Source organism: Eupeodes corollae, chromosome 1 (assembly GCF_945859685.1).
Source record: "Eupeodes corollae chromosome 1, idEupCoro1.1, whole genome shotgun sequence".
Taxonomy (NCBI): Eukaryota; Metazoa; Arthropoda; class Insecta; order Diptera; family Syrphidae; genus Eupeodes; species Eupeodes corollae.
In genome coordinates, this window is record NC_079147.1 from 188053875 (window position 1) to 188066795 (window position 12921).

The window sequence follows — 12921 nt, forward strand, 5'->3', positions numbered from 1 at the left end:
GTACTCTTTAAATTTTTAAAATAATCCTACTTCTTTTCAAAATTCGATATCTCAAAAATTGGGCAATATTTGTATCGAAAATTAAATGTAAAACGTACATATATTAATAATTTTTCTAACAGTTTTATAAATATGCCTTATTTAAGAGCTAACGCACAATAGTTTGGAGAGGTTTTGGGTAAGACTTTTTGGAAAATATTTTGATTAAATAGGAGTCGTTAAAACTAAAAAATTGGAGGGAGAAAAGCGTTTGTTTCTTGAATTTAAGGAAATAAGTGTAATAGGTTCTTTAAAAGTTAAAAACAAACAAATTAATACTACGTTTCCACCGGGCACTAAACCGAGATTTAGCTAGATTTGTCACAAATCTCCTTGAAATCTCACAGATTTACAATAGAAATTTTAATCTCCTCAAATGAAGATTTCAAATAAAACTCAATGAAATCTACTTGGAAACATTAGTTTGACAAATCAAACAAACTTTTGTTTCGGAGAATAATTGTTGAACCGACAATAAACAATAAACAACTCAAAAACGAAATAAAATGTGTATGCAAAAATAATAAATACATAGGTACAAGAATAAAATAAAACTAATTACGATTGGTTGTTATGACAACGTCAAATTAATCTCCTTTTCTTTGGTGGAAACTGCTCATGATTTATTTTAAATCATTTGCCTTAAATCTCGGATTATTTTTTGGTGGAAACGTACTAAGTTTAAAAAAAAGTTAGAAAGAAAATGTACTGTGGCAGAATCTCGTCTCACTTCAATTCACGAGAGATTCAAAGTTTTTAAATTAAACTAAGGGGCCAGTTATAGCTATCATTGAAAACAATCCGGGAAAATGTTTTAATCGATATTTGACTATGTTTCCCTTCGATTGGAAATGAAAATTATATACTGGGGAATCTCACAAAGATTGCGCATTAATTTTAACTAAGCTATCATTGAAATCGATCCGGGAAAAGGTTTTAATCGATATTTGACTATGTTTCCCTTGGATTAGAAATGAAAATTATATACTGATCGATGGGGAATCTCACAAAGATTGCGCATTAATTTTTCTCTAAAAATGTATTTTCTATTTTCCGGACGGAAATTCATTTTCCTGAACAGCTGATATTTTTATGTTCAAAAGTGAAACTAATCGTTCCACTGACTTGTGTTCCAACTTCGCACAATTCCAATGACAGATTTCTGTCAGTAAAAGTTTTTCGGTGGATTTCAATCAGGAAATGGCAGAAACTTTTAATTATAGCTATAAACGACCTGTCAAGAAAATTCCAATGTTAGCTATAACTGGCACCTAATAGATATGAAACGTTCGTTATGTGTTTTAACTAGCTATGAGCTCGTTTTTGATGTTTTTAGGACATTTATATTCTTGAAATTCATGTGTGAATCTCATTTCTAGAGCATTAATACAAATTCTTCTCAAAAAGTAGATTTTGTTGCAATGTATTAGGAAAGTTCTATTATTTAATTGATTAATTGATAACGAGCTTCGGAAATTTAAAGACAACTTTCGTTTGTTTTAAGGAATAAAAAACGCTATTTTTTCAGAATTTAATAATAGCATTACTAAAGTTTTTCAAACTTTAAATTTTGAGAAAACCTTTGAGATTTTTTTTTGTTTTGACAGAAAAACCGTTTTGTTTGCTGTATTTTTAAGTTATTAACAATTCCGTAGATTAAATCTTATATGACAACCCCCCCTGGATAAAAGTTGATGAATTTTTGCTGCGCGATTAAAATATGGCTGAATTTCCGATTAATGTTTATGTTTTTAACCACAAAGTGGAAAGCACTAAATACAAATTTTATCATATAATAATTTAAAAAAATAAAGGGGAGTCATATCCTTTACTCTCCCATCATGGCTCTACGTCTCCCCCGTCCGTGGATCCACCATAGTACTATAACTATTTAATTTGATGTGATTTAAGTTAAGTAAGAGGAAATTGTTTGAAAACAGTAGTAGTTTCACTTAAAAAAAAATAAATCTTAACTTTTGAATGCAATACACTTGTTTTTGACCAAACGGACAAAGCATTTCAAACAATTGCTTTTGAAAGGCAAATTTCTTTAATATAACATCTCGAGTAAAATAATATTCCTTAAAAACTCTCAAGTCACTTTATGACGGTGTCTCGTCTCAAAACAACATCAGTCATTTTCAACTAATGTTTGAAAACTGCCTTCCGCAAAGACATAAAGGTGTATCTAGTAGTAATGCACATCAACACAATGTAAAGAAAAAGAACCAACATTTTATATTTATTTTATTAAAAAGCACATAACAATTAAAAAGATGTGAAATTATACAAATTATGACAGTTAGCAAAGTTGTCTATGGATTGAGGTGTGCCTTTATTTCATGAAAAGTGATTTGGAAAAATATTTGAAGTTATAAAATTGATTGAATGAACCCTGAAAACAATGAGTATGTTCAGACAACATTAGGGACTTATTTGCAGCCAACTGCAATCTCTGAACGTACATTTTGACCAAGGCATCTAGATAGTTTTTTAACTGCCATAATCTTCAAACTTGGAACTTTACTTCTACTAACCTCTACCTTATGGTCATAGTACGAAAAACTACAAAAAATATTACTGTCTGCAAAACACTCCTCAGGAAAGCTACAAATCCATCACGATTTGCATTTTGTATTGTAGAGAAATATTACTTATTTCTCTTTCAATTTGGCAAGGAACCCTTTAACATAAAAGATTAAATGAAATTGCGCAGAAATTAAATTGTCATTGTGACACAAGTTTACTTGACTTGATAGTTAGGGAGATTTTTCTTGACTAACTTTCCAGTCAACTTTCCAATAATGTTGCCTTAATTGGAAAGCAATTTTTCGCAGCTGGCCAATCTGATACTAGGAATTTGTCTTGCTTTCAAGTCCCTTATGTCGCCGGAAACTGCCCAATTTCACTCGATTTTCAATTTGAATTTAGATTTCGTTTCACTCGGTTTTCAGAACCTAGCTTGTGTTAAAAAGTGTAGTTTTATTTTTAGAGGTAAAGACTGAAAAGTAAGAAAACAACATTAAAACTTAAGTTTTTCGATGACATTGTTTATTATTAACAAGAATTCATTAGTTTTTTTTTTTGTTAATCAATCAACTTTAAGCAAAGTGATACATTTTAATGAAAATGCAGGGACATTGCGACAAGTTTAACTAAGAAAATTCAAAGTATTGCACTATAAAAAGCAATGAGGTGGTTAAGTCCTCTGGCAAATATTATACGTAAAAGTTATACGGCATTTGAAATATCAAAATTATTTAGAATTAGAGACAGTATAAAGTTGATAATGTAACTCCACGCATGATTTAATCCTTGCTGTTTGTCAACATTCATTTTCGAGTTCATTTTATAGACAAAAATAGACACCTCGCATAAAAAGGGAGAGGGAAATTTGGTATAAATTTAATAGGGAATTGCAAAACCCCATTCATGGTGTACTTTTTTTCGTTCAAGAAAAAACGAAGGTTCAGATTTGACTCTGTTTCCATAACAGAAATGGTAAATTTCATTGATAACTATTGAATTAAATGAAATTATCAGACATTTCCTTAAAATCTGTTTTTTCATAAAAGTATAAGAAGGAAGCAGCTGTAATTGTATTAACAGTTTCTTTGCTTCTTGGATATTTAAGTGTGGTTTAAGGAACATCAACACCTTCAACTTTCAAGTTAAAGATTTCGAACCATACAAGTGGACTATTTTCTTGTTTTCTATAATTCTAATCTGGTACAATTTTAACTGCATAATTATTTCGCCCATCCAAAACTCTTATAAAAATTCACCAATTGTCATTTCAGCTGTCAACAACCGAAACGCCGCTCAAAAGAAATTCCACAAAATACAACAACACCCCTTCTCCTTTATTCTCTCTATTCGTTGTTTAAAAAATAAAATACAAATAAGAAAAAACTCAATTTCGTCCCGTTTGGCTGACTTCTTTTCGCTGCGGTTTATACAGCTTTAGCTGCCGCTCTCTCTCACCAACTTAGCCAAGTATTGCTCTACACAACACAAATTTGTACGCTGTACGATTGTGAACGCGAAGTGAAGACGACGTAATTTAAAAAACGTTAGAAAAATAATATAAGAGCAAAAAAGAATACAAAAAATTAAGATAAAAAAGAAAAATTCTTTTTCTTATTCCTCGTTTTTTTATATTATATAAAAATTTGTAAGAAACAAAAATCCAGTTTTTCTACAATCAAAAAATTTAAATTAAACAAAAATAAGTGTTTCTTCTCGAGAAAATCCTAAGTAAATTGTTAACAAGAATCAAATAAAATAAATATTTCAGTGCTAAAGCGCCAACTAAACGCAATCCATAAAATAGTAGGAAATATAAAAAAGTAAAAATATTTCACCCAAGAAAAATTACAAAATCTTTTAGGGCGAATTCGAATTGAAAAAGAAAATGTGAAAAAAAAAGAAAAATTTCCAACAAGAATTTTTTTTTAATTGTGTGAATAAATTTTTAATCGAAAACGAAGATTTATTAAATCGGAAAAATAAAGAAAAATATACCACGTAAAAAAGGTTCATTTTAACCTTTTTACATTTTTATTAACAAAAATATTCTGACATCATATGTAACACGAAGTGTAAAAGCATTAAAAGTGCAAAAGCTACATCAAAGGAAAGATCGCAAGAGAACCAGCAACAACACAAAAGCAAAAGGGTGTCCGCGAAAGACAGCGAAGATAAAAGCCAAGAAGAGAAAACAAAAAAAAAACTTCCCCAACAAACTGAAAAACCAAAACCAACAACACTGACATATCTCTTCTAAAATACGCGGCGAAAAAGCACAAAACAAAGAAACAAAAAGTTTTCCGAGTTGTTCATTTTTATTATCAAAAAAAAAACAACAAACTAATCGTGAAGAAAAACCACAACATAACCTGAAGAAAAAAGAGGAAGGGAGATAAAAACGTGGTTCAGTTCACTCATCTGGTTGGTCATCGTGTGAGGGAATTTTCATATCCATACATACATATATATTATACAAACAAAAACAAACAGTCTTTTTGTTTTCCTTTCTCTGCAATTCGCCTTCGACATCAACATCGCCGCTGTTCCCGTTGCCTTTGCCGTATTCCACCCGTACACCGTAGCGTAGTAGACAAGTGTTTATGTGCCGTTGCTTCTCGTTTTCATATTCAACGTAACGTACCTACCTATAAACGTCATCGTTAAGTGCGACGAGAGTGGTGAATAGAGAAAAAATATGATGAGTTGAATGCTTCCCTTTTGTTGTTTTGTCCCTTTCTTTTTACTTTGGGGGGGAAAATAAAATAAAAGAAAACAACGGTATATATTTCTCTCCAAACAAAATAAAATCAAAACGTAAAAGTAAATATTAAACGCACCAGAAAGAAAGAAAACTAAAAACATACATTACCATGTAAAATGTTAGGTTAGGGATTTTTTCCTCTCTCTCACCGAAGAACACACGAATGTGTAAATGCGCGCGAAAAAGGAAAGAAAGAAAAAAAAATTATTGAAAAATCAAAGCAAAACAAAAGTAATAAACTCAAAAATAAATAAAAGAAAAAAAGTATACAAAGGCCAAGGAACCTTAAAAAAAAGAAAATCACAAACAAAAATATGAATAACTGTGAAATCACAGGAGGCAGCAATAGCAGCAGCAGCGATATTGAACAACACGAAAATCAAACGACAACAATAGCTCTTTCTGAAGCCAACACAGCTCTGACTTTAGAGGATTCCATAAATTCAACAACATCAACAACAACGACAGGAGAATTATTTTATACAAGTAACACCAACAACAATAATAACAATAAATCTAATGAAAATCTAGAAATTGATACAAAATGCGCAGGAAAGACGAGCGACGAAACACCTGCTGCTGCTACCGCCGTAACGTCTATTGTAGCCGCTAGTTCACTAGTTCCCCGCACATTAGCAGCAACTACAACAACGGTTAGTTATGCGGCTATAACTGCAATGGACACAGCCTCGGCAACTGCATTGGTTTGTGCTCAGACTCAGAAGCAGACAGAAGCTAATCCTCTTCCTCCTCCTCCTTCATCTGAATGTGATAAAAACTCAACAATAATTTGTGATAAAAATTTAACAAAACTACAAGAAACAAAACCAGTAATTGACTCAGTTTTAGCAGCGGTAGCGATAGCGTCAGCAGCTGAGAAACCATCAGATTTAAAATGTTTAGAAGTACTCTCAGGTGAGGGCAATAAAGACAATAGCAACATCAACCAGAATCAAAACCAAAACCACCACGACGACGAAGGGGTTAAGGAGACGCAGGAGGTCAGTGTATTATCATCATCCCCAGCTTTGTTAGCGTCACCATTGTTGTTGATAGAAAAAGAAAACAAAGAAGAAGGAAAATCGCCCGTAGCAGTGAGTATCTCAACAATGTCACCACCGCCGCCTTCAACAGCGTCGTCGCTAGTGAATACTCTTAGTGGGAGTAAGTCGGGCATTAATAATTGTTTTGATATTGTGACGACTACGACAGCGGCAGTAACAACAAAAGCAAGTCCAACTCTTTCTGTTCAAGTCGGTGTCGCTGTCACTGACAAAAATTCAATTCTGCTACAAGCACAAAATAAGATCGACAACAATCATTTACTTCATCATCATCATCACCATCCCCATCCTCACCCCTTGACGACAACGGCAAGTGCACCAATTTTAATGCAATCCACTGACTTCAGCCGTTCGGATTCAACAACAACGAAACTTTCAACAGTCTTAGGGACGACAACGAGTATGGGTCTTAATGCTGGTGCAATGATAACAAGGCGTGTTTCATTTCCGAAAAGCGATGAAGCTCTAGTTACGGGTTATTTAGAACCGGCTAATCCGTGGGAGCATGGTGAGTTTTTGTTTTTATTTATTTCCTTTTTTACCTAATCTTTTTAGGTGTAGTTTAAGTAAACCTATGTATGTATCTCTAGGTATATCCATAAATATGTACATAGGTACTCATTTAAGTTTACAACGTCATTTTATACTTTTCTGCGTAATTTATACATTTTTGTTGTTCTATTGAATGTTTATAGGAAATTGGAAGAAATGGGGGTGTGTGTGTTTTGAGTGGTTGTGTGAGGATTGTTGGGGTGGTAGGTTACGTAAGGTTTCTAATCGATTTGAAAAGTTGTAGATATTTAAGAACGAACCTATCTACTTTCCCTACCTATCATACATACGTATGTATATATAATTATTTACTTTGTATGTATATTTAAATTTTGTGTGTGCTTAATTTTGGTTCATTCGTTTTATGTTGTGGCGTTGACCTATCTCATAAAAACTTTAAGGGTGTGTTTTTTTCTCTTATGGATGGAAAGGGAGGCTCAAAAGAAAATACGATGTTGATTTATTCCATGAGGAAATACCTACAACGTATTGCGTATAAAAATATCATTTGATAGTCAGAAAACTATGTATTTATATGTACATACATAGCCTTCCGGCAAAGTTTCAATGAAAGTAACTGTGATGGAATCAAATTCTTTGAATTTGTTACTGCGCAAAATATATTTTCTCATTTAGATCCTACGAAATAACTTTTATCATGATGTCTTAAAATATATTATAGGAAAAATTGCCAGGTAAATAATAATATACGAAACTCAGATAGTTATTTCTAAGAATTTAAGCCCTTTTTTTAGTAAAATTAAGGAACTAGAAAGTTGGGGGCATAGTATTCTTAAAGAAAAAAAAGTACTTTGCTCATTTGGTGTTAGAAAGGACACTTAATAGCACTATGAATAGATTGATAGAGTTTGGGGTAAATTTCTTATAAGCTAGATGTACTGTATGCCAATTCCCAAGGGTAAGTGGAAATAGTAGAACTGTAGGTTATGCTGAGGATATGGAAGGACCACTTCTGCAGACTGTATAAAAGGGACGGTGAACAGAATTTCGCTGTCAGGAGGATAATCTGGTGAAAGCCAAAAATCCCATCTTCCCAAATTGGACTAAGTAAAGATTGCCATATCTAAGCTGAAGTCTTACAAAGCCGCTGGAGTAGATGGGCACAATGCGGAGCTTTTCAAGTTACTTACTTACTTAAAGTGGTGCTGCAGTCCTGTGTGAACTTGGGCCTCACCCAACAGACTTCTCCATCTAGCTCGCTCCCTAGCTAGATGTCTCCAGTTAAACGCTCCAAGTTGGGTGAGGTCACTTTCCACTTGTGCGCGCCACCTAATTTGCTGTCTTTCTATACTGCACTGTCCTGTGGGTGTGGATTCGAAGACTTTCCGGGCAGAAGCATTGGTTTCCATGCGCTCTACGTGACCCAGCCATCTTATCCGTTGGGCTTTTACCCTTCTATCTAAGTCTGCGTCGCTGTACAGACAGTACAGCTTGTCGTTCCAACTTCACCTAAATTCCCCTTCGATGCATACGGGACCGTAGATCACACGAAGAACTTTTCCCTCGAAACGACCCAAGGTGCTTTCATCACGTTTGTCATAGTCCATGCTTCTGCACTGTATAGTAGGACGGGGATGATAAGGGTCTTATATAGCAACACTTTGGTCTTTCGAGAGAAGGCTTTTCAAAACAGCTCGATATAATTTATTTAGGAGCATGCATAAACTTATATTATATGGTCGAAAAAAGAATGTCCGATGAATGGAACATTAGTATTGTTTGCCTGATAGTGAAAAAAGATACCCTCTAAGTTGCATCAACTATAAGGGAATCAGTCTATGTGTACGTCTTAAACCCATCTTTAATAACCTGATAGGTCCTTATCGGTGTGGTTTAAGACCTAGAAAGTTCCAGTCTATGAAGTATTCACATTAGGACAGATCGTGGAAAAAATCCAAGAACATCAAATCGACACCCCCTATCTTTTCATCGATTTCAAAGCCGAATATCACAACATCTATTGAGATGAACTGCATAGCGTCATGTCTAGTTTGACATTCCTGGCAAACTCTTCCATTTGTCGCGATGCTATATAAATGTTAGAAACAACTTAACCGAAACATTTGATGTTTAAAAAGGCTTTAGATAATGTAGTGTCATGTGATTTTTTTAACATTGTCTCCCACGTCAACAAAAGAGGCACTATTTTTTAAAAGTCTGTGCAATTACTTGCATGTGCAACAGTCCGTTGAGAATTAGGGCCTAGTGCTTACAACTCTCAACCATTCCTGTGTGGGAGTACTGTTGTCAGTTTTAAGCCGAATCCGAACGGCTTATTTGAGAGCACTGTTAATGACAAGAATTACTCTTGGAGAATTTATCAATTCCTCGCAAGAGGCAGTACCAGTGAAAAAACTTTATATGGCATAGACAGGGATCGAACCCAAGACCTCTGGCTGATGACATTGACATAATTGAAAAAAACTCAGCGTAAAGTCAATATAGCGTTTTAAGTTGTTAACTCCTTAACTGAGTGTAACTGAGTTCCCTGCTGAGATCAAACCGGGAAATACTCTTGCTAACCGCTGTTTCCTTGAACTAAGAAAGCAATTGATTAGTACAGCGCCCTCTCGAGTAATCAAGAGTTCCTAGGTCAGACAGGACTGTACAGTGACCATGTTGGAACCATATGTCTTTCAAATCCATGGCATTTAGTTTGGACCAACATAAACTGTCTGTTATCAGTCGGTTATAGCAGAGCAATGCTCATTTAACGCTGCTGCTGATCTTTTGAGTTTTGCTGTGAAGTTTGATAGTCTTCACGTTGTAATTGGCAGTGAGAATGTTTAATTGTTAATTTACCAATTTGTTCCTCCAAACTCCTTCCATATATTTTTTATTGGTTAAACATGTGCCTAAGAAATATTACAAAACAAGAAAAAGAGATTTTTGTACTTATTCTATAATATTAACAACAATACAAAATCTCACATTTTTTGTTTAACTAATACACTTACAAACCAAGCAGCTTGGTTTGATCACAGGCATACAATTTCCGCCAGTACCAGCATTAAAGCAAATTGAAAGATACACCTCTTGACATCACAAGCCAGTAAGAAAACGAAACGAATTTGTTCAACGTTAGTAGAAACAATGGATGGTAATTAGTTTTCTATTTGCTAATTTCAATTTATTCTTGTTGATGTTGTTTGTTCTTTATCAACAATTTTGAATCATGAAATATCATAAAAGAAATAACTGGTAAATAACTTGCTTGTTAACTATATGTGACTTGAGGCTATGAAACTTTATTGACGTATTGAGATCTAGAAATCAATTCTAAATCTTTAAAGAACTGAATGAGGTTTTTAATACATTTAAAAAATCAAGTGAAAATTGATTTCTGGGCCTGTGCTGTTATCATCATGAAAAACGATTTAAAACCTTTAATTGGTTAAATGCGTTTATAAAAGAGTAATGCAGAAGTATTGAATTCCGTAGTGACTTCGTGAAAACGACATTCTCTTCCATTGTATCCATGTGTTGAATTTCCATACATTTCATGATACAGTTTTTGCGGGATTCGTAAAAATATCCGATTACGATGGAATTTATGATAGGGCTGAATGTTGTGCACTCCAGGTGTTCGGGCGTCCTTGTCTTCGCCATCTCTTCAGCGTACGAATATTGCCTGACATAAAATGTGCAGCGAATGACTTTCCGAGCTGCTTCCTTTTGGCTCATACGAGATAGGTTTCCAGACTTGCTTGGAGGAAAATTGCATACGGAACCGTCCTTCTCCACATAAGGACTAAGAGGTCGGAGTGCCTCCAGAGTGTCCCGTACCTTTACAGCAGCAGATTAGAAGTTATGGTAAGGTTTCTGAATTTAAAAAGCTTTATTGACCCTAAGTATTTGAAGGATAACACTACCTGAATTCATTTTCCGTTACCTTCATTGTTTGACCAACTGTTCTTCTCGCAGTGGACGCCATCAAGTAGATTTTCCTTCACTTGTGTGCAGATTTTTGGCTGTCTGCTCGTTCTGAATGAGGGAATTGTGTAGAGCTAGTTCGGTTCTCTCGATGATGTCGATGTCACAAGCCAGTATCTAGTTAGAGCTGTAGATGTTGATTGGTCTGTATAGCAATCCGGTTATTTTAACTTTGCTTGTTATATTGGTCATGATCAGTCTACATAGTCGTGACGATTTATTTTGGATGCTGAATTCTCTCATGTCTTTGTCTAGATATACCCTGGCTATGCTATCGCAGGCTGCCTTAAAGACATAAAAAGATATTAAGTTGGAATATTAATTCCTAGACATTTTTACATCGCCTACCTATGGGTAAAAACATGATTGGTTGTTGATTTTCCTGGGATGAAGCCACACTGATATTGTCCAATGATAGTTTAAGTGTATTGAGCTATCTGATTTTTTAGGATCTTATATAAACTGTAGGTCCCCTCCATCCCTGCAATTACTCGCAAACGGAAATGGTTGAAAGTTGTAAGTCAATAGGCCCTGGTCCTCTACGGACTGTTGCGCCACCTGGTATATTTACTTATTTAGGTTGTGGCATCTCCTTTCTTGTGTGTAGAAGATGTAATATCTTTTCGCCATATGTGCACTATAATTCTAAGAATTGCTCGGTGTATAGCTGGCCAGTCATGTTGAAATACCCCGGCTGATATGTAATCGGCTCGGACCTGTGTTTTGTTTGAGGCTTTTTACAGTTTTCTCAAAGGTAGCAATACCAAGTTCTAACAACTTTAACCAACTCCTACGGCTACTCCTTTCAATCAAATTTGAATCCTTATCGACTGTGCGCGATGGTAAAATTTGTCAATCACTCTAAAAGTTGCAAAATCTTTTAGTCACAATAAAAACAAAGTGCACTTGCAATAAGCTCTTGAATAACTTCCTCTTTCTTTTTGCTTGCACACGAATATATTATCAGAACTTCTCACTTTTTAATTAAGATTAAAAATAAAAAAAAAATCACCGACAAAAAAGAAAATTTAATAAAAAGAAACAAAACACTAAATTTATTTTGTAAATAAAAACAACTTTGATTTGAATATCACTTAACATTAGCATAACATTTTTAATCAAAAAGGCAAAGCAAACAATAATAATTATACCTGTACATATATGCATATGCATGCCATATCATATGTCAAAATCGGCACGAGATATTTATTATTTTATTGTACTTAATTATTTGTTTATTTATATGTATAAAATATAAACCATGTCTGAGTGATGTGTGTATACAAATACAAATTATAAAAATCTGGTCTTAGAACTGAAATTTATACAGGGCTATCCATTTTGTGGTTTCAAAAGAAAACGTAAGTAAAACACTTCTAAAATACAGGGTCCTGCAAAAAGATCTCCCATATTTTAAAAGGCAATGACAAATAAATAAACAATTTAACAGACAAAATTTATTGAATTTTTTAAATTAAATACTATGCCATTTTAGTTTTAAACATTATATCTATTAAATATTGTCCTCTATTATTAATAAATTTACGAAGCCTTTCCAGAATGTTTTCCATTCCTCTTCTAGTCGTTTGTGGTGTAATGGCTGCCACATCCTGAGTGATCGCCTCCTTGAGTGCTTCTAAAGATGTTGGGGAGTGTAGACTTGGGTCTTTAAATGTTCCCAAGGAAAAAAATCACAAGGTGATAAATCGGGGGACCTTGATGGCCAGGTAATGTCTCCTCGTAAAGAAAGAAGATGCCCTGGAAACATCTCTCTCAAAACGATTAGTGAACGCAGTGAAGTGTGTGCTGTGGCTCTATCTCTTTGGAACCTGACTTCTTTGTGGTTCCTAGTAAACTCATTTAAGTTTGGTTGGAGGAAGGTCTCAACCATGTGACAGTAACAGTAACTTGACTGTAACTTTTTGCCCATTTTCTTCGAAAAAATACGGACCTAATACACCAAATTCAGCAACAGCACACACACCAAACTGTCACATAAGGGCTGGAAAGTGGTCGGTGATG

At 34.2% G+C, this 12921-nt stretch overlaps 1 protein-coding gene across 2 annotated transcripts in view; it reads left to right on the forward strand.

Annotated features, from left to right (window-relative positions):
• The first annotated feature begins 3972 nt into the window (after window positions 1–3972).
• Window positions 3973–12921, forward strand: part of LOC129939926 (serine-rich adhesin for platelets) — a 121551-nt gene continuing 112602 nt past the window's right edge. For both annotated transcript variants that reach the window (XM_056048110.1, XM_056048111.1), the window contains exon 1: window positions 3973–6901. In XM_056048110.1, coding sequence (XP_055904085.1) covers window positions 5644–6901 — 1258 coding nt within the window. In that variant the 5' untranslated portion in view covers window positions 3973–5643. The remainder of the gene's footprint in view (window positions 6902–12921) is intronic.